At 41.0% G+C, this 26978-nt stretch overlaps 3 protein-coding genes across 13 annotated transcripts in view; 2 read left to right on the forward strand and 1 right to left on the reverse strand.

Moving 5' to 3' along the window:
* Window positions 1-6290, reverse strand: part of camsap2a (calmodulin regulated spectrin-associated protein family, member 2a) — a 42015-nt gene extending 35725 nt beyond the window's left edge. For 2 of the 5 annotated variants that reach the window (XM_061825599.1, XM_061825598.1), the window contains exons 1-2: window positions 5596-6290; window positions 2102-2361 (exon numbers count right to left, since the gene is read on the reverse strand). In XM_061825599.1, coding sequence (XP_061681583.1) covers window positions 2102-2361; window positions 5596-5734 — 399 coding nt within the window. In that variant the 5' untranslated portion in view covers window positions 5735-6290. Of the gene's footprint in view, window positions 1-2101; window positions 2362-5595 lie in introns of those variants that run through there. The other 3 variants (XM_061825602.1, XM_061825600.1, XM_061825601.1) reach the window with 2 other exon arrangements.
* Window positions 6291-7183: 893 nt separating this feature from the next.
* On the forward strand, window positions 7184-14965 carry ddx59 (DEAD (Asp-Glu-Ala-Asp) box polypeptide 59). 6 transcript variants are annotated; one of them, XM_061826070.1, is made up of 9 exons: window positions 7189-7287; window positions 7369-7455; window positions 7552-8386; window positions 9370-9552; window positions 9661-9750; window positions 9846-10097; window positions 10806-10958; window positions 13702-13830; window positions 13905-14965. In XM_061826070.1, the coding sequence occupies exons 3-9, from the start codon at window positions 7568-7570 to the stop codon at window positions 14163-14165; spliced, it is 1887 nt and encodes a 628-aa protein (XP_061682054.1). In that variant the 5' UTR covers window positions 7189-7287; window positions 7369-7455; window positions 7552-7567; the 3' UTR covers window positions 14166-14965. The 6 variants fall into 6 exon arrangements, with proteins under 6 accessions (XP_061682055.1, XP_061682054.1, XP_061682058.1 ...); XM_061826071.1 differs by lacking the exon at window positions 7369-7455 and having other exon boundaries at window positions 7184-7287; XM_061826074.1 differs by having other exon boundaries at window positions 7204-7455; window positions 13997-14965.
* A 692-nt stretch (window positions 14966-15657) lies between these two features.
* The window catches only part of kif14 (kinesin family member 14), a 21735-nt gene continuing 10414 nt past the window's right edge, over window positions 15658-26978 (forward strand). For both annotated transcript variants that reach the window (XM_061825809.1, XM_061825811.1), the window contains exons 1-14: window positions 15658-16917; window positions 17495-17749; window positions 17850-17937; window positions 19016-19114; window positions 19417-19469; window positions 19564-19594; window positions 20876-20983; window positions 21097-21213; window positions 21377-21495; window positions 23317-23489; window positions 24244-24391; window positions 26023-26086; window positions 26164-26348; window positions 26850-26952. In XM_061825809.1, the coding sequence (XP_061681793.1) occupies window positions 15878-16917; window positions 17495-17749; window positions 17850-17937; window positions 19016-19114; window positions 19417-19469; window positions 19564-19594; window positions 20876-20983; window positions 21097-21213; window positions 21377-21495; window positions 23317-23489; window positions 24244-24391; window positions 26023-26086; window positions 26164-26348; window positions 26850-26952 (2583 nt within the window). In that variant the 5' untranslated portion in view covers window positions 15658-15877. The remainder of the gene's footprint in view (window positions 16918-17494; window positions 17750-17849; window positions 17938-19015; window positions 19115-19416; window positions 19470-19563; window positions 19595-20875; window positions 20984-21096; window positions 21214-21376; window positions 21496-23316; window positions 23490-24243; window positions 24392-26022; window positions 26087-26163; window positions 26349-26849; window positions 26953-26978) is intronic.

A 26978-nucleotide genomic window follows, 5' to 3' on the forward strand; every position in this document is an offset into this window, starting at 1 on the left:
AATAAGTGGCGGCACGGTGGATAAGCTGGTAAAGCATTGGCCTCACAGTTCTGAGGTCCTGGGTTCAATCCCAGACTCGCCTCTGTGGAGTTTGCATGTTCTCCCTGTGCCTGTGTGGGTTTTCTCCGAGCACTCTGGTTTCCTCCGACATCCCAAAAACATGCAACATTAATTGGACACTCTAAATTGCCCCTGGGTGTGATTGTGAGTGTGACTCTTTGTCTTGATGTGCCCTGCGGTTGGCTGGCAACCATTTCAGGGTGTACGCTGCCTCCTGTCGGTTGACAGCTGGGATAGGCTCCAGCACTCCCCACGCCCCTTGTGAGCATAAGCGGCTAAGAAAATGGATGGACAGACGGAAGGATGGACAATCAGTAAGGCTTCTTCAATCAGATCATGATCCGGTGATAAACTATAAAAAAGTGTGAGCATTGTGCTGTATGGTTGGCAGCTTTCACCTGACAGTGAAGTAGTGAACCACAGGAAGGAACTTTGCTTCCCTAAAGGAAGATGAGAGCACTGTTGGGAATGGGTAGATCAGTGCATGGTGAAACACAGTGGGAATGTCCAGTGAGAAATGATAAGAAATGGCCAAGGGAAGAACTCCGCAAAAGAGGGTATGATTAAAAAAGTAGATCGAATGCAGAGTAGATTCATAATTCCCGAGCCAGAAGTAGGCTGTATGTCAAAAAAAGAAGCAAGCCAGAGGAAAAAGCCCGGATGGGGGGGAGAAGATAAAATTCATACCGTATAAACCTTCATTTTAAACCCACAGTTTTGTTTAATGATTATATCGATTGTGTTAGCTGGATTTATCATTTTATATTAGATTTGTTAGGACTATAGCAGCTATAATATGATGCCTTGCTGAAGTTCCACCAGAACCTAAATAACTTTTTAATTAGCATGAGAGCGAAATTAAAAACAGCAAGACTCTGCAAACAGACTGCAGGCAAACTGTGTGCTAATTGTTTGTAGCACACAGCAACTTGCAGCTCACTGAGGCAGTAAAACCTCCTATTGAGACACAGACACAAACTATCGAGAATGCTCAATCCGTGCTTAATTGGCAGCCGACACAGTCATCTTTAAGAACCACTCCAATATTAGAAGTTGAAATAGGAGCTGGAAAATTTTCTCAACTAATTGCTGCAAATGTCAGATATTAAAGTGAAAAACAAAATCCCTATAAGGTCTTGATTGTATACCCTTACACGACTAGGATGCAATTACTCAAGAGGAATTTGAGTGAATAATGCACTGTGTTAATGGGGAGAAATTAGTCAAATTGAATATCGGTACTGCAAGTGGTTGATTGTTTGGTTGGTGGAGAAGCTGTTCATTATGTAGCCTAACCAGTTCGTTGGCATGTGAATTAGTTGGGAGACAGGCAGGTTGCTAATACGGCCACACAATTAATCAAATTTTAATGGTGATTGTGATTTTGGCTGTTGGTGATTTTTTTTTTCCCCACAAATAAAATGCTACCCTGCTGCCTATGAAATGTACTTTATCTGCAGTAGTGCCCTCAATCTAGTCAGCCAGCTTCCGGGGTGGAACACATCATTAAAGCTTAAATGAGCGTTGGCAGTGGTCAACGGTTCTGTCCTGATTAATAATCGTGAATACAATATCTATCAAAATAATTGTGACTACTATTTTGGCCAAAATCGTGCAGCCCAAGTTGTAGATGTGAAGAGAGTTTTGATAGTTAGGCCAGTTTATTAGCTGGTTGAATAGGTAGTCCAAGATGGTCAGTAGGTAGGTATTTCGGCACATAGATAGGTTGGCAGGTTGGGAAGTAAGTTGATGTGTTAAGTGGGTAGACAAATAAATATCTCATTTGGTTGGTGTGGAGATTTGAAGGAAAGAAATGTGTAAGTAATAAGTTGTTTGTAGGTTGTTTGATGTAGCTAAATTGGTTTAACCATTTTTTGATGGGTCAGTGAGTTGTTAAGTAGCCAACAAATTACACTATTTGTGATTCCCAATATTATCTAGAAGGTGGTACATTACTGCCCCATCACAAAAAAACCCAAAACTCCCGTCTATGATATCTTCAACAATATAGAAACATTAGAAATTATGAAAACACTCTTACCATTTGCAGAGGCCTCTTTCGAAGGTCCCTCTCAGTGACAAGTCTGTTGTGCTCGGTGACATAAAGACCTCGCTGGGCCAAAGCCTGAATGACAGAATCGTGGCCCAGCAGAGGCTCAGCTGGATTGTTCTTCAGAATGAGGCTGGTGGCGCGGCAGTAGAGGTCCGCAGACAACAGGAGACTGGCCACAGGAGGCTTGAGGTGCTCCTGCTCATACTGGTCTGTGTAGAAGGGTTCTCTTATGTTTGCTGGGATGCTGTCTGTTTAACAAATGGGAGGATATTTTTTTAAATACAAGAATATTGCATTTAATATCTGAAGCATAAAACAGCAGCTAATTTGCCACAATGTGTGGCTACAATGGACAATCTGGACATATTCCAAGAGAGAATATGAGATGTGGAAATACTAAATAAAAAATAAAATAATAAAGGCCCATATTCATTCCCCTGTCCATCCTTAGCCGTAGCTTGAGAGATACATGGATAAACCTGGACTGTTACTATAGCAACCGCAGTAGGCGCACCACTCTATCGATTGATCTAGTGTGTCTGCATCTGTACAACATTCAGCTCCCTGGGAAAACCCTGTCTCATCAAAAAGAGATGCTCTGTTTGTGTGTGTGCATGTTCATGTGTGTGTGTGTGTGTGTGTGTGCATCTGTGTGTGTGGGGTTGTGCATATATTCATCTATGTGTCAGTCTATGTGTGGGTGAGAGAGAGAGAGAGAGAGAGAGAGAGAGAGAGAGAGAGAGAGAGAGAGAGAAAGAGAAGAGACTGCAGTGTGTGCATGTGACATAGCGTATGCCCTACTAAGCCTTAATGTACATTGTGTTTGCACGCACATGTTCACGGATGTGTACATTCTCAGAAGATAACTTGGTCATGATAGTTTTAAATTTTGCCAATGAAAAGATTTTTCCAATGGAATGAAGTTTGCCAAACAAGATTAAGATTCAGGGTGAAAGGTTTCCTGCCCAGCCGTGAGAAATTGATTGACTTCTGTCACATGATGGATGAAAGCTAAGAGAGAAATGATTAGAAAATGAATATGAATGTTCAGCAAATCCAAGAATATCAACACCAAAATGGATGTAAAAATTGAATTTTGCAGATAGCATTTGGTAATGAGTCAGACCAATTGCTCACATTCCTCAACACAACACATTTAAATGGTCAGTCGGTCGATGAATCACGTCCTCATGACCACTGTCAATAACGTCATCTGCAGATGGACTCTCTGTCAATACAGAAATACAGCAGAGCCTTTTTTGCTCAAAAGCTTTCAGTATTTACAGTACAGTCCTGTGGTAAAGTATTCTTTCTAACCAATTAATATTTCCTCCTGTCCCATACAGAATATCATCTACAAGCAAGTCAGAGGTCAAAGGTGAGTTATGATACATGGCTACTGCAACTAGTGAGAAATCATTGGGTTAACCAATTAAAGTTGGTGGCATGGCTCAGGGGGTTGAGTGACACTCTTGTCATTGGACCAAACTGTGACCCAGTTTGATCCAGATGAGCTGAGCACAGTAGCCTTGAACATAAGAGGAAGCAAGCGTTCACATTTTCACACAAAATGCAATAATGTGGATTTGGATCCCTCCGAGTTGAACAGTCAATCTTTTAAACACTCATTAGCATGAAATTACCGAAGGAATCAACATTTTGTTTCTTATCCAGGAGCACTTTATATATGTAGTTAGTATAAGGCAGGGATCTCAAACTCAATGTACCTTGGGGCTTCCTTTTTTTTTTTTTCATTCTTTTTTAACACAAACTAAGATAAACACTGGTGTAAGCAAGTTGTGTGCAAAACTACTGATAAAACTCTCCATGGCAACGCTGCTGTAACGTTCCCTACTGAAAAATGTTTCTCTGCTTGCATCAAGCCTGGTCAATGTCACGTCCAAGAGAGCCTTATGCTAAACCGTGATTAGTAGGTTTGTCGGTAAAAGTGCCATTTATATAAAACTCAAGGACTGCACTAGGATAAAACTTTCTTATTATTGTGCCGGCCACAAAATATCATCTCACGGGCCGCAAATGGCCCGCGGGGTGCCAGTGTGAGACTCCCTGGTATAAGGTATCGAGGCTAATAGAAATGAAACAAATAAAAACATTTGGTTTATATAATGTTGAATGTATTAATAAGGGTGGCATGGTGACGCAGCTGTAGAGCGTTGGCCTCAGAATTCTGAGGACCGGGGTTCAAATCCGCTTGTCAGTATTGAGTACCTGTACATAGATGCAATAAGGGAGCTACATGTGAAGCATTCATAACAGAGAAGCGTAGGCTGAGATTTGGATATAAGCCTGCTCGCTCACTCACCCTCTCTGGAGGGCTATATTTTTGGAATCAGCCCATTTCATTCAGTTCTGATTGAATATGCACTGAGGATCTGCAAAGGACCTCATGTTTGCCGGGCTTTTCCGGCATCTTGACAATGGATTGTGTGCCACAGTTACCACAGCAGGTTGTTCCAACAAAGACAAATGTATTAGTCATTTTAGAACCGATGAAACCAATCTGAACAATAACAGGACAGTACAATTGCTGAATTATGGTGTTTTTGTGCAATCTCTATTAATACTGGTGCGAATTACACATTTTTAAAAATTATTTTATTCAATTAAAAGGTTCTCATCTGCTTGTTAGTATAGTGTAGGATTCTCTGCAGCAGTGTTATTCCTATAATTAGACATTTCCGATGGAATATACAGGACTATTAATTAGCCATCAAGGATCCTATCAGTGTGAGAGGACAGCAGAACATCTATATTTTGAAAAAGAAAAACGGACCACCGAAGCTAATTACATAATTTAATACACATAATTAAATAACATTAATCCCTTTGACTGTACGCATTCACGAACATACCTCTGAATATTGAACATCTACAACAACCTCATTGTTGTCAAATGTATGCATTGGTTGTGCTAAATACAATTTATTTACATGAGAAAAAGGGGTCTCCATTATGTACACTATTTGGTCAATGAAAGGGAAAAAATGTTGTTGAACATTCAGTCATTTATGCACCACCATCTATGATAGACCTTATTATACTAACAAGCTCATGTCTCCCACATAATAATGGGGCATAATAATAATCTACTACTGTTGAGATGTGTGCAGTCCTTTCAAGGTTACTCCTTGACACCCAGTACGCTGAGGTACCATCATCCAAAACTGCAACATATTGCTCAGTGTAAACCACTCAGGAAATTGCCTTTATCTAATCTGGTTAATTGTGTTGTTGTGTTCTTTAAATTTTGAATGCTCGGCAAGATGCATCTGAGAACATAAGGTTTTCTTTGTCATGCTGGTTCAGATATTTGAAAAACAAACTATTGCATATTTAGTATTTTGGTTCTTGGTTTATGTCGTGGTATATGTACAAATTTATCGAGGGTAACATTACAAATTAATGGTGTTGAAATGCTAAACTACAGCAAAAACAATGATGCAGGTATCGGAGACACCTACCTCCCCCATATGCCTTGGACAGAAGCCATGAGAGACTGCAACAGATTTTAGCACGAGTGAAGTCATAGTGTTCAAAAGACTTGATGGCTGGAGCAACGAAGACCTTCTTCGTATTATTTACGTCCTGAACTTCACCCATATTTCCACGCAGTCGTTTTCTTCAGTCCTTCCCAGCAAAGCAGCGCCAAAGCATCACGCCAGAGGATTCGGTGGGAAACAATGAGCAGCTGTCAAATGAAGACATGGAACAGCGAGATGGTTGTAGTTACTGTCTCGCTAAACTGTCTCGTTGACGCAACGAATCGTGGTGTTTTTCATCCATTCATCAGATGTGACGGGCTCCTTCCCACAAAGCAGGAGGGTCGCTTTCGTTGAATTTCACAAGGAAAAGTGCTCCTGTGCCGGCTTTCATTCCTTGGTGCACCGGGAATTGGAGGATTTCTTCTTTTCGTGTCCATATGTTCTTGTGCGGAAAATCGGTATGATTCGCGTCTTTACTCGCTTTTCATAGCGTTGGGGCCGTGGTGCGATTTCCCTCCCTGCAGCGGCAAACCTTTCCAACCACGCTCCAACCCTCTGCACCCTTGGGTGTAGTACGCATGCGCGCACGTTGCCTTCAGGAAAAGTCTGGAAAAAAATATTAGTTTGGATGAAAAACTATGAAAAACTGCGCTTCCCTGCCTTTATTGAGCTAAAGTACCATCGGGGGATGGGCAATCATGGCGCCAACACCAAACAAAAAGTTTACAATAAGTACGAATATGGCACGGTGGCCTCACAGTTCTGAGGACTGGGGTTCAAATCCCGGCTCCGCCTGTGCGGAGTTTGCATGTTCTCCCCGTGGCTGCGTAAGATTTTTTTCCGGGCACTCCGGTTTCCTCCCACATCCCGAAAATATGCATTAATTGGAGACTCTAAATTGCCCCTGAGTGTGATTGTGAGCGTGACTATTGTCTGTCTCTATGTGCCCTGCGATTGGCTGGGAACCAGTTCAAGGTGTACCCGCCTGCTACCCGAAGATGAGGATAAGGGTATCAGAAAATGGAGGGATGGATGGATGGATATTATTCCAGCTGTTGGAAAATAATATCACATTTTGGTTCTGTCTATGCATCACACTTGAAATAATGTAGCAAATACCCTCAGTCTACAGAGGAGGGCAGGCTGAATGTTGTCTTTGAACTACACTCTGGATGTAATTAAAAAGGACTGTATCAAAGAGCAATGCATGTAAATTGAGCACAGCAGACTTGAACTTGGAATATCTATCTATCTATCTATCTATCTATCTATCTATCTATCTATCTATCTATCTATCTATCTATATCTATCTATCTATCTATCTATCTATCTATCTATCTATCTATCTATCTATCTATCTATCTATCTATCTATCTATCTATCTATCTATCTATCTATCTATCTAAAATTAATTGTATGTAAAGAAAACGTTTTTTCATGGAGCATATAAAAACATCGTTTGTTCTTTTCTAAGGCGACAGAAAACTCCTTGCCTTCAGTCAAAAGCATAGCGGGTATCTTTTATAGACTACATTTCCCAGCATTCCACTTTAAATGACGTGATTATTCTGCGTCTGTTATGTGGTTGTTTTGAAACGCCGGAAGCGTAGCATTTCCCACTCATTCTGGCAACTTGATTGTGCTATGTGGAGACGATTCTGAACGTTGTTGGTTCGTATGTGTTTCAGCTCAAACATTTTGACTCACCGTTTTTATTTGTTATTTTGAATCTTGCTGTGTGATTATCAAAAGTTGCAACTCGAGAAGAAACACGCATGGTACTTTCGTCTGAAGAGACTTGAAATTCAACTTGAGACACCAAAGTTTCCTCAATATATTGTAATTTATTCTCATATGAACTTACAAAATAACGATCTGCATTTAAATTTAGCTAACACCATGCTTGGTTGTATTTGTCGTTGTGTTCCCTGACAGATGAATAGCTAGTAAAATGTTTATGCCAAGAGCCCTTAAAGTGAAGAGACCAGCAGAAGATGGAGACTTAATTTTGAAGAAGCTGAAAGGTGAAGTTGCTCAGGATCACGAGAATGGAGAAGGCGGTTCGACTATGGATGTTAGCCAAGAGCTCAAAGATGGCAAAGTTGAAGATAACACAGTAAAAGCATCTAAAGACCCAGTTGCTCTGGCGAAAACCCCAACACAAGAAGAAGGGCAGAAATCTTCAAGTGGTACCGAAGACGAGGAGGAACCAGTGAAATCATTCAAAAAGAATCAGAGATGGGCCGAGCCAGGAGAGCCTATTTGTGTGATGTGTGGACGCTACGGCGAGTACATCTGTGACAGCACTGACAGTGATGTTTGCAGCCTGGAATGCAAAGCCCGTCACTTGGCCCTTATGGGCTTGGGGACTGGGGTGGAAATGTTTGTTAAGGACACAAATGGGGGAAAAGAAAGTCCTCAAGCTCAACCTACTGCAGCGCCTTTAAACACATTTGAATGTAATTATTCCTATAAAGAGGATTTGTTCATATCAGGGCTAACTGATGAGCAGGTGGAGCATATTAAACAAGAATTGGGCATTGAAACCCAGGGACGAGATGTTTGGAGGCCCATCTTAGAATTTGAACACTGTGGCTTTCCAGCTACTCTCAATGCCAACTTGAAGTCAGCCAGCTATGAAATGCCCACACCAGTGCAAATGCAGATGCTGCCTGTTGGTCTCACCGGCAGGGATGTGATCACAAGTGCTGATACAGGTTCTGGAAAGACTGTAGCCTTTCTTCTGCCAGTTGTCCTGAGGGCAATAAAGGTACAGTAATTATTTCATTCTATTTCAATACTATATTTTTGCATTAAAGTGAGCACATCTACCTCACAGTCAGGAGATCTGGGTTTGATTTTTTTTTTTTTTTCCGCTCATCATATATGGAGTTTACATCTTCTACCTGCGCTTGCGTTGGTTTTCTCCATGACCAGAATTGAAGACTTTAAATTGCCGTAATGGTGTACTGTAACATGTGTGGATGGAGCCTTGTTTCTTATGTCCCATGCAATTGATTCACGACCAGACCAGAGTGTACCCCACCTGCACTCAAAGTCAGCAAGGAGAGGCTCAAGTTTCCTTTGACCCTAATCAAGACAAACAGTATAGTAATTGGATTTGATAGTTAAAATCTCTGTAGCGCATCCGATTTCACTGCATGTAGAATGTGAACATATTCCATCTTAAATCTTGTAACTTCCATCCACCCATTTTCTTTGCTGGTTATCCTCACGAGGGTCGCAGGGAGTCCTGGAGCCTTTTCCAACTGTCAACAGGCGTGGGGTGCACTCTGAACTGGTTGCCAGCCAATCGCAGGGCACATGGAAACAAACACCAGTACTCACAATCACACCTAGGGGCGATTTAGAGTGTCAAATTAATGTTGCATGTTTTTGGGATGGAAGGATGGGGGAATCCCACGCAGGCACGGGGGAGAAAATGCAAACTCCACACAGGCGGGTCTTGGATTGAACCCGGGACCTCAGAACTGTGAGGACAGTGCTCTATCAGCTGCCCCACCGTGGCGCCAATCTTGTAACTTATGGAATTTATTTTTTTTTTTTAAATGAAAAGCATCATTTGAAAAGACTGAGTGCTGTCATTCAAGTACACTATTAGTTTTATGGTATGCACACATCAATAATCAGTTTACATTTTGACACCACTTAACGCAGCTCTATTGCATACTGTATTTATTTCATATTACTGTGGAATACGTGCATTCAGTTTGAGTGCATCTTCTCTTTAAGGAACAAACTCTGAGTGTGGGGAGCCCTGTGGCCCTCATCTTGACCCCCACCAGAGAACTGGCCATTCAGATAGAGAGACAGGCCAAAGAGGTGATGACTGGCCTCCCTAATATGAGGACTGCCCTACTGGTCGGCGGCATGCCTCTCCCCCCTCAACTCCACCGCCTGAAGCGCACCATTAAAGTATTCATTAAATCCAACATTTTACAACAATCCTTATCCCAAATTAATCCTTATTACAAACGAATTGACAATGAAATGTCTTCATTGTGCATTATGCGTCATTTATAGATTGTCATAGCAACACCAGGGCGACTTCTCGAGATCTTAAAGCAGAAAGCTGTGCAGTTGGGAAATGTGAAGATTGTTGTGGTTGATGAGGTATGACCAAAACAATGCGATTTTAAATGAAGACAGTAACAGGCTGCTAAGACCAGTATGCATTCTATCATATTGTGTTGGAACACCTTCTGTAGGTTGACACTATGCTAAAGATGGGCTTCCAGCAGCAGGTACTGGAAGTTCTAGAGCATGTCCCTGAAGATCACCAGACCCTCCTGGCATCAGCCACTATCCCGACAGGGACTGAGGAGCTCGCGGCCCGATTGGTGCGTGACCCAATTCGTATTGCTGTAGGAGAGAAGAACCAGCCATGTGCCAATGTCAGACAGATCCTGCTGTGGGTTGAGGAACCCTCGAAAAAGAAGAAGCTGTTTGAAATTCTCAATGTAGGTTCGACACACAAGTGCTTTGATGTATGCAGTAAAATGACTTTTTTTTTCAAGTATAGATTTGCCACAGCAAGTCTAGTGTATTTATCATTTTTGGAACAACCCCTAAAGAGCACCAGTTACAGTATAAATCGCATTACCATTAATTTTAATGTAGATGTATGGGAATATGATTACTAATATATTCATTCTTCCGAATGGTGGGTTGGACTTGACCAAATAAGGATGCTCACAGCTGCAGCTATGACCTCTATGCACAGGAAATGGGTGTGCTTAGAATTGTGGCTGCACTCCAGGAATCCCAGCAATGTTTGGACCATTTGTGGAGCATAGCTAAAGAGCAGTCTCCATTCTGAAGAATATGTAGATTAGCGTGAATTAATGGGGGTCCTATCTCCGTGCAAATGTGTGAGACATAATTTGCTGTTACTTTTACCTTTTCAAAGTGCAAGGCATGACATTTTTAGTTGATCACAGTTCTTCGCCAGGTCTGGGTAGTTATTAGCAGTTAGAAAAAGGACTTTCCTGATTTTACAGGGAATGGAATGTGGACAAATGAAGAATGTTCATAATGTAGCATTAAAGTAGGACATCAAACCAAAAGATATACATAAATACATGGTGTAATCATGGTTTGGTACAGGAATATATTTATTTTCTTCAACACTTTTTATGCAGTAGTTTTTTCCCACATTGCCTTTACAGGACAATAAACTGTACCAGCCTCCAGTGGTGGTGTTTGTCGATTGTAAACTTGGTGCGGATCTGCTCTGTGATGCAGTTGCCAAGGTGACAGGCCTCAAAACAGTGGCAATCCACTCTGACAAGAGCCAGCTGGAACGGAACCATATCCTCAAGGTGAGGGCATTGTTACAAAGAATACACAAGGTTCTGAGGATAATTGACCCCTCTGTACAGGGCCCTAACCACGCCTCCTGAAGTTACATCACCCCACGTGTGCTAACCTCAGACAAACAATTAGCAAAAATGGCGGCACAGGAAGAAAAGACTAGACCGAAATTGTCCCATTTACCAGCTGATTTCTCACTCGCATTCTTAGCGAATAGTGAAATATCGTTGAAAAGCAGACAGCAGCGCTTCAAGTATTTCAGCGAGGGGTATTTCAATGGTATTTACATGCATATTGACGCGAGATCTTTCCGGAGTCAGAGGAAGACCGAGAAGCCACATAATATAATATATTATAACCCAAAGACAAATTCGTCATTGACAGTTTCCTATTTTCGTGTTACATATCACACTTGTGTGCAGAATCTGTATGTGTATCTGTATAGCCGTTTGTGAACCGCCATATGAAGGAAGAGAAGGTGAGGCTTGATTTACAAGTTGTTTCTCTCGTTTTCTTTGTGTAACGTCACGCGCTCCCCTCCATAATTATTCTTGAATTAGTGCCGAACCTACGTAAGTCCCAACCGAGTACGACAATCACTACTTGAGTGTCCTCAAACATCCTTCCTTCAGTCTTGGTGTCTCGGTACACGTTGAAGGCTTTCCGGACTCGCTAGTCCGGTTTAGCTTAGCTCGGTAGCCGCCAACAGAGACACGTTTGTGCAGTCAGATCATCGCAAAATATCGCTCAACACAGATCAGGTGTGTCAATCATTCACACGTAGCTTTGTTCTGCAAGCGAAGAACTGCTAATTCATTTATATGAGACATGTATTGAAAATCAAATATAGGGCATACCTTCGTGCAAACATAGTCCGGTTTAGCTTAGCTCGGTAGCCGCCAACAGAGACACAATTGTGCAGTCAAATCATCGCAAAATCTCGCTCAACACAGATCAAGTGTGTCAATCATTCACACGTAGCTATGTTATGCAAGCGAAGAACTGCTAATTCACTTATATGAGACATGTATTGAAAATCAAATATAGGGCTTACCTTCGTGCAAACATATCTGTTCTGGTTGATTTTAGATGGATGCAGTTAATCATACGATCTTCCACAAAGTTTGATCCATTGAAGACATTTTTCGTACTCGGTCTGCTGTTCCGGTTGATTTAAGATGGATTCAGTTGATCATGCCGTCTTCCACAAAGTTTGATCCATCGAAGACATTTTTCGTACTGGGTCTTTGGTTTTGGAAAGGGTACGAATTGAACTCCACCAACTAGCCTTTCAGGATACCTGTCGTCACTCTTACAAACTCCGTGACTACACCTCTTAACCATATCTATTGTTAAAGAACCCAAATACGCGATAAAACGCTAACAAAAGCTATACTGGACCATGCAACGTTGTCTGAGGTAATAGCGGATGCCAACAAGGGGCGTGGTTTATGCAGATCTCTGCCCTCTGATTGGTCAGCGACGCGGATGATGCAATTTCTACGGTGGGGTCAATTGGTTGTCTGTATCCACACTGGATTCAACCATGTTATTCTAAATCATTTGTTTCTATCTCTTGAGAGTGGTTACCCCTTAGTAGTTTATTATACCATTCTGAAATTAAATTCTCCAATTATGTGTTGCTGTATGTTTTATAATCATTCTGCATGATTTAGAGCAGGGGTGCCCAATGCGTTGATCGCTGAGGCAGTTTTGGTCAATCGTGTGACCCTGTGCCCAAAAAAATAAAAATAAAAAAAAGATGTCTATCATCCATCTCATTGCTTCATTCAAGTGTGGCCAATACATCGATCATGCGAGTAGATTGGTTGACATTCGGTTTGACCAAACCTGGCTGCTTTTGTCATGTCACTGTGCATGTGCACATATAGGCGGGTTCTAGCAAACTGGCTTTCTATTTACCATCTGTCTCTTGCTGTCTCCCCTCACTGCGATGTGATTCCCCCTGACCCCCCTTCACACATGCACACACACACAAACAAACACACATTGCGGTAAAGATACCCCCGCCCCTCTTTTCGGTAGATCGTGAGAGGCTGCCTGCTTGAAAAGCAGATCTTGGCGCAACAAAGTGTGGGCGCCCCTGATTTAGAGCGACTGTTTTAACCGTTTACACAGTATTTCTTGATTCCATCCTACTGTTTGGGAGAGTTGTTTAGAGTTTAGCAATAAACGTTTCAGTTTTGTGCCATCCATCCATTTTACGAGCCGCTTATCCTCACAAGGGTAACAGGAGTGCCGGAGCCTATCCCCGATATCTCAGGGCAGGAGGCGGGGTACTGGTTGTCAGCCAATCATAGGGCACATAGAAACAAACAACCATTTGTACCCACAAGCATACCTATGTGCAATTTAGAGTCTCCAATTCATGCATGTTTTGGAAATGTGGGAGGAAACCTGAGTGTTGGCAAACACCAAAATCCCAGTTCAGTGTTCAGGAAAGCAGTTGGTGTATTCTGGAAAATAGGATAGATACATCGGCATCCCCACACAGACTTTAAATTATGTGACATTGCTTGTCTTATTTTACTAATTTGATTCTTGTTTTCATGGTGCTGTTTGCTGAGCCACTGACAAAACTAATATACAATAGAGATGTTGCATTTTTTCAATACAGTACTATAATTTGTACCTTGTTTGCATTGTTATTTTATACTGTGCTATATGCTTCATTTCATTGCTGTTTTATCTTGTACCATGCGATATACTGAACTGTGTTTGTGAATTTAGGGTCTTCTGGGTGGTGACTTTGAGGTGGTGATCAGTACAGGTGTGCTTGGCAGAGGATTGGATTTGGCTAATGTCAGCGTGGTGGTCAACTTTGATATGCCAAACACTATGGATGAATATGTCCATCAGGTTTGTATTTTTTCAGAAATAAATTTGTATTTAAGTTATCACTCAAGCACAAAGACACACTTGTTCCTGTTTAGGTAGGAAGAGCGGGCCGTCTGGGTCATAGGGGAACTGCCATCACCTTTCTCAACAACAACAACAAACGTCTGTTCCTGGGGGTGGTGAATAGGGTCAAACCAACAGGAATCATCCTACCTCCCCAACTTCTCAACTCACCTCACCTCCATGAACAGCAGAGAAGAGAAAAACAACAAGCCAAGTTGGGGCCGAGTGACATGCTGGTGAACAAAAACAACCTCATTGAAATTATTAAGAAACACAACAGAGGCAAAAAATAGTCATGCAAATAACATTCCCTATCAGATGAGTAAATGTTCATTAAACTATTTGGATGAGTGTTGTATGGAAAGTTATTTTTGTATTCAGGTCTTCTATTGCCCTCATTACATTATCATGAGGCGGCACAGTGAATGACTGATTAGCACATCTGCCTCACAGTTCTAAGGACCCGGGTTCAAATCCGGCCTCACTGCTGTGGAGTTTGCATGTTCTCCCCGTGCGTGCCTAGGCTTTCTCTGTTTACTCCAGTTTCGTCCCAAACATCAAAACCATCCATATAAGGTTGATTTGAAGACTAAATTGCCTGTAGGTGTGAATGGTTGTTTATTTCTATTTGCAACCAGTTCAGAGTGTACCCCACCTCTCACTTGAAGTCAACTGAGATAGGCTCCAGCATGCCCGTGACCCTTGTTAGAATAAGCGGTATGGAAAATGGATAAATGGACATTATCATGAAGCCTATGGTCGAAGGAAGTTCTGAATAAACCATTTTTTCTTTTTCTTTCATTTTATTTTGGGATTTATCACAGACCAGTGATTTACTTGCAAAATTAATCTACAGTACTATAGTCTTGCATCATAATCCTCATATTGCTGTTTAAGAACTGCCTCACGAGTCATTTGATAAAAGTAAGTTTGGCTGAGGTGTGTGTTTGTGAGTTATAGGTGTCTGTTTCAATGTTGTATTATGTTCTGGATTTATTGTTTATGGATTACAGTTTTCAAATCAGTTGCCTTTTGGTGAAATTCGATATTTTGAACTCAAAATAAATATGTGATATGGTATATATGAATTTTATCGATCCGGTGAGATTTTGTGTACTTAAAAATGTATTTAATATTTTTCTGGAAAACCATTTTGGGATTATCCTTTGAAGTTTGTAATACTGAAAAATTAAGTGAAACAGACAATGATTTTAGTCAATTCTTTTAGGGAATTCACGTGGCACAGTTTGAAGAAGGCCTGGCTCAAGTTGGAAGCCAGACCAAAAAAAAAAAAAAAAAAAAATTAAGAAATGAGGCACATTTAATTTGAATCTTAAATTCGCACATCCTCCAATGTTTTTTTTGTCACACGTTTTCGTGCCTGTGGTGTTTGCATGAATATGTTTTAAGAACTCTTTTGAATCTAGCTTGATGCATCATAATTGGCTATTAATAATTAATAAAGCAATAAATCCACAAAAATAAGAAATAGTTAGTTTTTCTGGGTTGTAGTGCCAATGGGTTTTATTTATGCACGACAAGTTATTCCAAATACATGTTTTCAGTGCGGGGATATATTTAAGTTATGTAGTTATGTATTGCTTTGTATCAAAGCCAAACAGATTCAAAAGTAAATGGTAAAAGCTATTCAAGCTTCGTATTTATTTTTTTTTACAGACAGTACACTACTTCCACCTAGTGTTTGTCTGATGTACCTACAATACGCGCATGAAAATGACGTAATTATCCCGATGTATCCAATCAACTGCCGCTGACGGCTGGGATTTGAAATTGAGGCGGGTGAAAGCGGAAGCGACGATGAAGGCAGCAACCCGTAAATAGTAATTCGTTTATCGCGGACGAATAACCTTTTTTTTTTTAATAACAAAATGGATTTCTGTTACTTTTTAAACAGTATTCTAATGTGTTGTTTGGCATATTGCGTTTGACTGTCGTTTTAAGCAAGCTACGATTTTTTTCACCTTGTTCTTAGCAGTCGTTAAAAATGTCGTTATTCAGCGTACAGACTAAAAAGCATACAGCGTACTACGACCATCTAATGTCGACAACCAGGAGCCCAGGCAGAGAGCGTTCAGCTGAGAGAAAAACAGTCAAAAGTCTCGCCAAGTTTGAGCCACCACCACCACCCGGGGACTCTGCGCGTGACAACAGCGGTAAAAGCAGCTCTATGAACCGGACGTATGTAATCTCTGCGCAGTCAACAAGCGGACAGGCACCCAACCGCAACCGGCTCACTCTTGAGAGGAGGTCACGGCGAAAGACTGGAGCTGACAGTGCAGAGGAGACTCTGGTTGAGTCCAGCCAAAATAAATTCATACCAGCTCGGGATAAGCCAATGACCTTGCAACGGAGGACCAAGACACCCTCCATGGATAGAAGTGCTCAGGCGCCGCGTGTGGTTAGTAAAGTGAGCTCACACGCAAAGCCTAAAATCCTCCAGGAATCCAACGGTAGGACTTCCCCTTTATTCCGCTCCATCAGCTTGAAAGAGACTGCAAGTAAGGGCAGCACGGGTCGGGGGACCACAAGTGACTTGGAAACTCTAAGGAAGCTGGCGCACAACAAAACTCCATCCTCCTCGTCCCAGTCACGAAGCACCACAGGTAGGCCGTCCGATGAGCAGGCCCAGACGTTCAAAACACCCACTAAAACGACACCGTTCTTCAAAATTGCTGGAAGGAGAGACGTCTTCGAGAAACTGACTCTGAAAGAAACTCCCAAACAAGTGCTGGTCAAATCAATTAGTTTAGACCGGTCCAAATCCAGAGTGAGTAAACAAGCAGAGGACAGTAAACCAGTGCCGGTTCCTCGAACCGTTAAAGCCAACACAGCATCGCAGGTGAGGGCGACTGCTGCGCCCTCATGCTCAATGTCAGAGAACACCAGAAAGCCCACAACCTCCTCTGCTCCACCTTCTAAACAGTCCTTGCCCCGTTCCACTGAGGCCTCCAAGACTGAACACTCACTCAAGATGGAGAACAGTGCAGTCACTGTTGCAGTCCGTGTTCGCCCTTTTAATGCCAGGTTTGTGTTTGCATTGTTGCAAGTTTTCTGTCAAAACAAATGCCAGGTCCTTTTCAGATGAGACTGTGTACTACATATTTTTATTTTATCGAAAATTCCCTTATTTTTTTTCTTATTTTATCGAAAATGTCCTTAATTTTAATCTCGTCGTCTGTTCTAGTCTAGAACCTTGAACCATCTACAACAAAGGTTTCTTTACAGGACAGAACCTAGCCCATTCTCCATTGTCTGTAACCTGTGGAATTTAGCACAAATTCACAACACTGGAATTAGTAAACTTTGATAACAAACTCCTCCTTTGTGAAACTAACTGAGACAATTGGCACTTTGATAGAAGCAAAAACATGCATTAATTGACCAACATGTTTTATCAATCCATTTAGTCTTTGCATCACAGCTTCATGAAAATTTGTGAAATAATGCTTCATTTTCACCTTGAAAATGTATGAAAATTCTCACATTGATTGCAACAGCTACTAAGATCCATAATTCCTTTTTTTTCCCAAATGTTTTCACTGTGTCTTTACTTGGAACTATCACAGCTCGACAACCACGTTGTGCTTCTTGCCCATCCTAGAGAGAAGGCAGAAAACGCCTCACAGGTGATCTTCATGAGTGGCCAAGAGACAGTTGTGCGGCATCCAGACTCTAAACAGAGCTACTCCTTCACCTATGACTTCTCCTTGTGCTCTGTGGATTCAAGTGATAGCTCATTTGCCAACCAGCAGATGGTGTACGAGGCTCTGGCGAAACCTCTGCTGCTTTACGCTTTTGATGGATTTAACACTTGCCTCTTTGCTTATGGCCAAACTGGCTCTGGAAAATCATATACGTGGGTATTTTTCCAGACTTGATTCATTTCCATTCATCTTTTCAGTTTACTTACTAAGTGAATGAATGTTGGGTTTTATTTAAAAACGGTTGTTTGGCAGGATGATGGGCTATGGAGAGGAAGCTGGAGTCATACCTCGCTTCTGCCAGGAACTTTTTTTAAGGCTTTCCTCTATGGAAAATGAACAGGTACTTTTGTTGTGTACTTGCATATTTTTGTTGTTTCATTGTAACAGACATTATAGGTTCGAATATGTGAGCAATACAACATTCCCCGACCTCTTCATTAGGTACTAATCGGCCTAATTCACATCCCTTCTCAAATTTTAAATTGATATTCATGTTATCAGGCAATTAAACAATTTCGCACAATTTGAAATACAAACTATGCCTGTAAAAAGCTGCTGCTGCTGCTCAGTTTGAGAATGCCAGAGAAGTTAAAACTGTTTCTTCATAGTTGTAGTTTTCAGTTGGAAGTAACTGAACAACTTTGCCTTACAGTTCCGGGTACCAAACCTACTGTACCATGTTCAGTTAAATGGCATGGCAATAGCTGAAATAGGCTAGTGGTTCCCAAACCTGTTACTTCAACTGCACCATCTTGACCAACATGAAAATTACAGTAGGGTGCTAGGCTGAGGTTTTATTCTTAAAAAATTCTTAAGCCCATTTAATATTGTTGTAACTGTAAGATACCCTTAAATTTTAAACAACTGTACTTTACTGTACTGGATTAAAACAAGTTTAAGACACTAACATGCAGATTTTGAAAATCTGATTCAGTGATTGGTGGCACAGAGCATGACTGGTTAGTACCTCCGGATCAGAGTTTTGAGGCCCGGATTCAAATCCAATTTCACCTGTGTTGTTTTAATGTTCTCCCTGTGCCCATGTTGGTTTTCTTTGGGTACTACAGTTTCATCCCACATTCCCAAAACATACACGATACATTGATTGAAGACTCTAAATTGGCTCTAGGTGTGAATGTGAGTCTGACAGTTTTTTTTATTCTATCCGCTCTGTGATTGACTGGTGACCAATTCAGGTTGTAGCCCACCTCTTGCCCACAGTCAGCTGGGATAAGCCCCAGCATGCCAGCGACCCTACTAAGGATAAGCGGTATGGAAAATGAATGACTGAATCAGTGATTCTTTCAAATAGAAGCTAGAGGGCGCTTATGTACCACCAGTGGTACATGGCATGTACAACACTTTGAGAGTTCCTGATTTAGGCAAAATAATAGCTGATGACAGTTCTTGCTTCCCAGGTCAAATGTCATGTGGAGATGAGCTACTTTGAAGTATACAACGAGAAGATCCATGATCTCCTGGTGACCAGAGATGATCCAAACCAGAGGAGGATGCCTGTAAGTATTGAGCAAAATTATACCTTCTACGGGGAAAATGTGATCGAAATCATCTTTATTTGCCAAGTATGTCAAAAATAAACAAATTTGTCTCCAGTATTTGTAGTCGCTCTAGTACGACAAAAGACAGCCACTGTGACAAAATACACTTTTAGGACAAAGGCACACAACGGAGAGTTATTGGTTTTAGGTAAACTCTTCAACTTTAGTTCCGAGTAGACCTTTAATTTTAATGAGGTTGTGGAGTGGTCATTGAGTTTTTTTTTTTCTCCCTGAGAATAAAGTTGAATTTGATATTTCAGCTGAGGGTGAGGGAGCATCCAATTCATGGACCCTATGTTGCAGAGCTATCTGCGTAAGAACACTTTTTTTTTGGGGGGGGGGGTATTACATTTCGAATATCTTTATTGTCCCATGCTAAAAGTAGCATTGCCTTTTTTTCTCCACAGGAATGTTGTGGACTCGTACAATGACATTCAGGTAAGTTTAGCCATTTAATGTTTTTATGTGAAATGAATTTACAGTAAATATAGACGACCGTACATCGGGGGCCATCAACATTGTGCCTGCAAGCACCAGGTTGCACCCAAGGATTACTTGAGCTCCCCGAGGTCATCTTAAAATAGCTCACCAGCGATCGGACATTGTGATTTCAGAGGAATGCTGTGGATGTAATTATTTGCAAATGCTTGCAGAGTCTTGTATAAGGGAAGTGTTACATATGTTTGTATGTATTCTGCCTTGTTAAATCATTGTTACCAGTAATTATTGTGAGAAATCATTAACACTGTGTCTTCACATAGGTGAGTATCATTAATTATTAATAACGGTATGATTAAAGGTAATTTGAGCTAATTTTGAATTCATCAAACTGTTACGTCAGTAAGTTATCAGTGTCAAATAATAAGCTCAAATTAAAAATGTTGACCCCTCTGTGAGGATTTACTCTAGATTCTAGTCGTGTCAGGCAAATAAAGAACAGAAATGGGTGTTAAAACATCATAGAGGCATCCAACGTTTGTTCAGTGTCTTTCAGATCAGTCCATTCTAACTGCTGTGCGAGTTTTACTAAATTGGCCTGAAACTTGGCAGCGCGTTGAACAAGTGGTTGTATTGTCTATCTCACGGTTCTGAGTTTCAGTGTTCAAATCTCAGTGTGGCTTTCGTTTATAGAGTTTGCATGTTGTCCAATTCTCGTTTGGATTTTCTCCAGGTTCTTTTGCTTCATTCTACATTCCCAATTAATCCCTTTTAGGTTAATTGAAGACAACATGTTTCATAGGTACTGTATGTGCATGGTTGTTTGTCTACATGTGCCCTGCGAATGGCTGTTGAAGGATAATCAGTCCAGGGTTTGCCGTGCCTGTTGCCTGAAGTCAGGTGGGATAGGCACCAGCTCACACATGACATGAATAAGTGGAAAATGAAAATGGGTGAATGGTTATTCACTTTAAATAACATCCCTTTGTTCCTCTGCTAGATGTCAGAAGGTTCAGCGATCCATTCATTTTTTTTTTTTTTTTTTTAAACCTGTATATCCACCTGTTGTCATTCATACCATGCAAACATTTCACAGTGATAATTAAATTGAGACCAGAATTTTTTCACTACAGTGTATACTTTTTTTGTTTGGTGTTGTGCAGTGCAATTTTTCTAATGTAATTTAAAATATGTGCCTTGGCTCATTATGTTAAACTGGTGTAGACAACCAGTACTTGCCTGTTTAGGTAGTGAAGTAACATCTTTGTGACATTAATCCAGGGATGGCTTGAACTGGGAAACAAGCAGAGAGCAACAGCCGCTACTGGGATGAATGATAAAAGCTCCAGGTCTCATTCCGTCTTTACCCTTGTTATGACACAGACTAAGGTGTAGTACTATACATTATGTTTTCAAAATATTAGTGAATGTACAGTTCCTATAAGTACATTTGAGGATACAGGTGCTTAAATGTGAGTATGGATGCATGTGCTTGTTCACAGATGGAGTTGGTGGAGGGAGAAGAACATGTGCACAATATCACCAGTAAGATCAACCTAGTGGACTTAGCAGGAAGCGAGCGTTGTAACTCCGCACAGACAAACGCGGATAGACTCAGGGTACAAACTAACATTAACCCTTCCAATATCAGGACTATCATTTGTAATGTTTTTATTGAGTATAAAATAAATTTTGATTAATCACTGCTGCCTTGATTACTGTTATAATCTTAATTATGTAATGCTTCTGCTATATTAAGGAACATTTTGTGTATTCTTTTAGGAGGGTGCCAGCATCAACAAATCTCTGTTTACACTTGGAAAAGTCATCTCTGCACTGGCTGAGCAAGCAATAACCAAGAAGGTGGTCTTTATACCCTACAGAGAGTCTGTCCTCACATGGTAAGAGAGCCTGTTGTTTGTTTTCTTGTTTGATTTTACAGTGAAATACATGTCAGACATAAGGGCCATATTCTTTCATGTGGGTTAGTCAGAAAAGACGTTCAGGAGCATGCATTCTCCAGTCCTCTATAATCTGTCATTGATGCACCCTTATATCAGGTACGCACTATGGGTGGAGCACCCCTAAAATGTAGGTGTTCCCTGTCAAAGATGGTGCTGCTCTTATTCTCAAATGGACTAAACCACTTTTCCTCTTTCGCACTACAGAGACTATAGTAAGCCCAGTGCCCTGTAAAGGTGAAACATATTTCATGTTTTCATTCAGTTATGTTTACCAGCAGCTTACTTGTGGTGATGTTGCAGGGTTACAACTAGCCCGTAATGCTCACTTATGTTCGTGGACTGCCCAACAGCTGAACGTGCCCCTACCTCATTACGCCAGTGTCTATAAATTGGTGAATGTTTAATTGTTTTTTGTTTTGTTTTTGTTTTTTTGTTTTGTTTTTACACCTCTGCTTGTTGGAGCTTTTCTGATTCAAAGGTGCTATTCCTGTCTTGGAGTGTTTTTGAAAGCATAGGACTTGTACAATGACAACAACTCCAGTCATCGTAATGGTACAATGTTGAGTTGGATATTGAATCATTCATTTTTATGTATTTCTATGTCGGTCTTCACATACATTAAAGTGACTTGCCGATCTGATCCAGAATACTTTATTAGTCCCAGAAGGGCTTTTCAGTTTTACAATCAACCATTTCAAAGTACAACAGTTACAACAAGGAAATATACTGTCTGAACATACATTTGTTCAGTATACTGTAGTATACATAGACACATAGTTAAGGAAACGTAACTAATTAATATCTTATGAGAGCACAACCGGTACCCATACAACAGAATGAATGATTGCTGCTCAATCATTTTACATTTTATATTTTTAGCAACCTTATGGCAGAAGGAATAAAAAAGTAGAGCAAGGAATGTTTGGCACTGCTGATCTATAGACTGGCAGGAACGCCCCCTTTTTTATAGCTGGGCCTTCATACATGCTTTCAGTAATAAGCATAATATTCTGATTAAATTTCCTTAATTTAATTTATTTTTCTCAGAATAAAAAAAACACGTCCTCCTGCAAACTGTGTTTTGTTAGAGCAGCGCATGTCCTGCTCGTGATGGCAAAATCCGCTAAAGGTATTTCCATAGTTATCATTCTATCTTTTTTCAATGGCTTTATATGACATTAACAGGAGGAAAGTCTCAGGCATATGCCATAATTCACTGCCAGTAGCCTCAGGCTTTCATTCATTCATTTATCCATTTTCTATACTGCTTATTCTCACTCGGGTCACGGCCGTGCTGGAGTCAGGCCTAAGACAGCCAATTGCAGGACACATATACTGTAAACAAACATCCATTCGCACTCATATACACACCTACAGGAAATTTTGTCATCAGTCAACCTACCAAGCATATTTTTGGGATGTGGGATAAAACCAGAGTACCTGGAGAAAACACGCAGGGACGGAGAGAGCATGCAAACGCCATACAGGAGAGGCCAGATTAGAACCCGGCTTTTCGGAACTGTTAGGTTGGTGTGCTAACCAGTTTCCCACAATGGCGCTGGACCGGGCGCAGGGATGCACGTAGATGAAAGGTGTTGAATGCCAGGTGTGTTTAAAAAAAAAAAAAAAAAAAAAAAAACACAAATGGGAGAATGTCACAAGATGATTACAAGTCACAAAAGTGTATTAATTCAATGCATTGTAGTAGATAAATACATTTAGAAAACAATCTAATGATTGTCTCTACATTTTCATCAGGCTGTTAAAAGAGAGCCTTGGTGGCAACTCTAAGACTGCCATGATTGCAACGCTGAGTCCAGGAAGAAGCAATGTGGAGGAAAGCTTAAGCACTCTTCGCTATGCCCAACAGGCCCGCACAATCATAAATGTGGCCAAGGTCAATGAGGACACAAACGCAAAGCTCATCCGAGGTCAGATATACATGATTCATTCTAGAACCTACTTGAACCACATCTGGGCTGCAGTGATTTGAGTGAATGGATTATTCATGCAGATTGTGTGGATGTGCAGTTTTGATCTGTGTTGACTTTGCTACTCAAAGCTTGCTGCCAAGGGAAGACCAATGTTTATCTCCTGTACTTTGTTCTGCTCCAATTATTTTTTGTTTCTATTTTCGCAGTTGTTCATTTGGTTTAAGTTAAGGATTTTGCCCCTTTCTGATATGTCCTGCAGTTGTCTTCCTCTGCCTCTATTTTTCCCCATTCCCTTTCTTTATATGAGAATCTTTACTTTTCTATTTATGTCTTGCTCTTGATCTCCCCTCTCTCCCCCATGCCCTCCTGTCTGCCCATCTATCCATCACCAGCTTATGCCCTCCCCACTTCAATTAAGGGCCGGGCCCTGACCTTGCCTCCGGGCCATATTTATGCACTGTCAGCTGCACATGGCGGATAACTGTCATGCAAGTATTATTTTTCATTAGATCATCAGGCTCCTGTTTGACATTTTTACCACGAAGGGGAGCTAATGCTGTGAATTTCGTTCACGTCCCCTGACAATATGAAAATCAAAGTGGATGTAACTCTGAGGTTACAATTTGGGTCAATGTTAGGTCCATAATGTTCTTTTGATGAGCTAAACTTTATTTGCCGTCACCTGTTGAGTAACTTTGAGATTGCATATAGACATGAATATATTTACGTAATACTTTTGTATGCTGCTCAGAGTTGAAGGCAGAGGTGGAGAAGCTGCGAATGGCCCAGGCGAGTTCCCGGGGTATCGAGCCAGAGCGGGTCAGGCTGTTCCAGCAGGAGATCACTGCACTGAAGAACAAACTCTGCCAACAAGAGAGAGAGATGGTAGAGGCCAACAGGTCAGCATTATGGCATTTCCATCCATCCATCCATCCATTTTCTGAGTTGCTTATCCTCACAAAGATCGTGAGAGTGCTGGAGCTTCTCCTAGCTATCACCGGGCACTAGGCGTTGTGCATCCCAACAGCTGCACACTCGAGTTGATTTGTGATAATATGGAGCAAGGATAACCAACCAGTCAGAGATTAGGAGTCACATTTTTTACTGTGTTACGGCAATACACATCATACATATGGATATCATTCCCTCCTCACACACACTTTTGCTCAGCCAGAGTTATTGTAAATGTCGTACACTAACATGAGAAAAATCGACAACTACAGAATACCAAGACCACAGGCCAGTAATTTAAAAAAAAAAATAAAATAAAATTGTGTGCTGTCTCACACAGACAAACTACAGACAAAAAGTTCAACCAAGTCTTGATTTGTAATCCACAATTCTCTTTTAATGCAACACTAAAATACTCACATGATCAGAGGTCCGAGTGCAGTCGTGAATCGGTAGCCATGCTAGTGTCAGATATTCTCTGTTCAACAGTGTGGCGGGACAGTTGAAGGTCTGATGCCATTTTTGTTTTAGATTTTCGTGTTCAGGACACAAGATTTCAGTTACATCACTGAGGCATTTTTTTTTTCAACAAATTACCTTACTTACATTGTATGGCTTTTTGGCCCTTCCAATGTTCCAAGCCACTTGATATGATGCAAGCATTCATCTCTGGATGCTTCATTATTTTCATACAAAAAAACTGCATCTGCTTTGTGATTCTCTAAAGTAACTAACTTGTGACTGGGAAGTTCAGTCTCTTCTGGAAATTCCATTTTGATGTTGGCGTGGAGTGAGCTGAAGTGAACATTTGAAGCTCTAAAATGTGATAGATGTCTGACAGAAAGGGCAGAGTGGCTTGTTATTGCACTAAACAACAACAACAAAAAAAAGGAGCCCTCCCACTTTGGTAAAAATGTTCTCTGTTCATCCACACATTTTTGTTTAACTGTGCATTTTTCACTGGCATTTTGAGAGCGAAATTGACAAATTATTTTCTCCAAAGATCCCCATTCAACTGGGAAACCTCGAGCTATTTTCATTGAGAAAGTCAGTTTAACTGTGCTCGTGTTTCCTGCTGCGGTCATGTGACCGTGGTTGGGAGACGTATTCTCGGTGCCGATGTCGTTTTGCTGTGGGTTAAATCTTCCTTCTCTGGTTGCACAGCTGAGATGGGTGGCAGAAACAATAAAGCCACTCCCGCACGGTTGCCATGGTGCTTTTTTTCTCCTTTTCACCCTCCTGCTGAGTAGTCCCGACTCACTCACACACCGAGGCCCAACGCACACACATATTGGGCTTGTTGTCACAATACTCGTAATAAACCCAAGCAAAGCGCGCACACAAATGCCGTAATAAACGCAAGGAACGCTCTCTTGCAACGACCGTAATGAACTTTGACAATGCGCACGCCCATTAAGAGAACTTCGATATGTTTTTGTGCCTTCACGAGAGCTGCACGAAAGGAGGCAAAGAGCTGCATGCGGCTCGGCCACAACTGAGTTGTAGAGACTAGTGACAATGGGGAGATGGCCTTTTAAATGCTTTTTCTTTTTTAAAAAAATTCTATATATGTGTTTAGGGAATGGAGAGAAAAACTGGAGCAAGCTGAAATACGCAAACGTGAAGAAACAAAAGAGTTGCAGGTATGTTCCCCTGAACAAAAACTTAATTGTTCCCAACTGTGAAATGCCATATTATCTTTTGGTCTGCTTGTATGCAGAAATCAGGCGTGACATTCAAAGTGGATAATCGTCTCCCTAATCTGGTTAACCTGAACGAGGACCCTCAGCTTTCTGAGATGCTTCTCTACATGATCAAAGAGGGTCAAACCACAGTTGGCAAACTCAAGTCTGAATGCACACATGACATCCAGCTGACTGGAGCCCTCATTGCTGACCAGCACTGGTGAGAACAAACTCAAATGCTCATTAGCTGCAAAATTAGGAACACCTTCTTAAGATGATTTGCTCTTAAGTACCTATATTAATTGACCAAAATGTCTCTCACGTTGAGGTACTGTAAATTGAGACTAATTGCAACAATTCTAGCATTCAACATTAATCATTAAGAGAGAATCCTACTGATATGATACTAAGAAAATGGCTAAACAATCAAAATTTGCATCAACAAGATTTTATTTTTTTTTTATAGATGAGCTTTCCTGAAGATTTTTTAGATGATTCAAATTAAGATAAATTAAAGATAAACTAATGTATGCCTGTGAGCTTTGGCAGCATTGGATTTAGTGGGTTCATGGTGCCCTTGTGCCTTCTTGGTGATGGGGTTTTCATAGTTCATTGGGTTCTACGCTCTGGAGGCTTGCCTAGTCGAAGGGCAGTATAGGCTGAGGACCACATCTTTTTCTAATCCCAGTTGAAATTTTAAGAGATTTATTTTTCGTCGCAGTATTATAACCAACACCCAAGGTATCGTCAGCATCACTCCAATGGAAAAGGCCAAGACGTTTGTGAATGGAAACTTAATATCAGAATCCACCATTCTGCACCATGTAAGTATGCAAAATAGCTCTCATTT

Source organism: Syngnathoides biaculeatus, chromosome 7 (genome assembly GCF_019802595.1).
Source record: "Syngnathoides biaculeatus isolate LvHL_M chromosome 7, ASM1980259v1, whole genome shotgun sequence".
Taxonomy (NCBI): domain Eukaryota; kingdom Metazoa; phylum Chordata; class Actinopteri; order Syngnathiformes; family Syngnathidae; genus Syngnathoides; species Syngnathoides biaculeatus.

Coding starts and splice junctions, on each gene's coding strand:
- ddx59 (XM_061826071.1), top strand. CDS start 7,568: ATGTTTATGCCAAGAGCCCTTAAAGTGAAGAGACCAGCAGAAGATGGA. Junction 9,751..9,845: donor AGATTGTTGTGGTTGATGAG/GTATGACCAAAA, acceptor CACCTTCTGTAG/GTTGACACTATGCTAAAGAT. Junction 10,959..13,701: donor AACGGAACCATATCCTCAAG/GTGAGGGCATTG, acceptor TTGTGAATTTAG/GGTCTTCTGGGTGGTGACTT.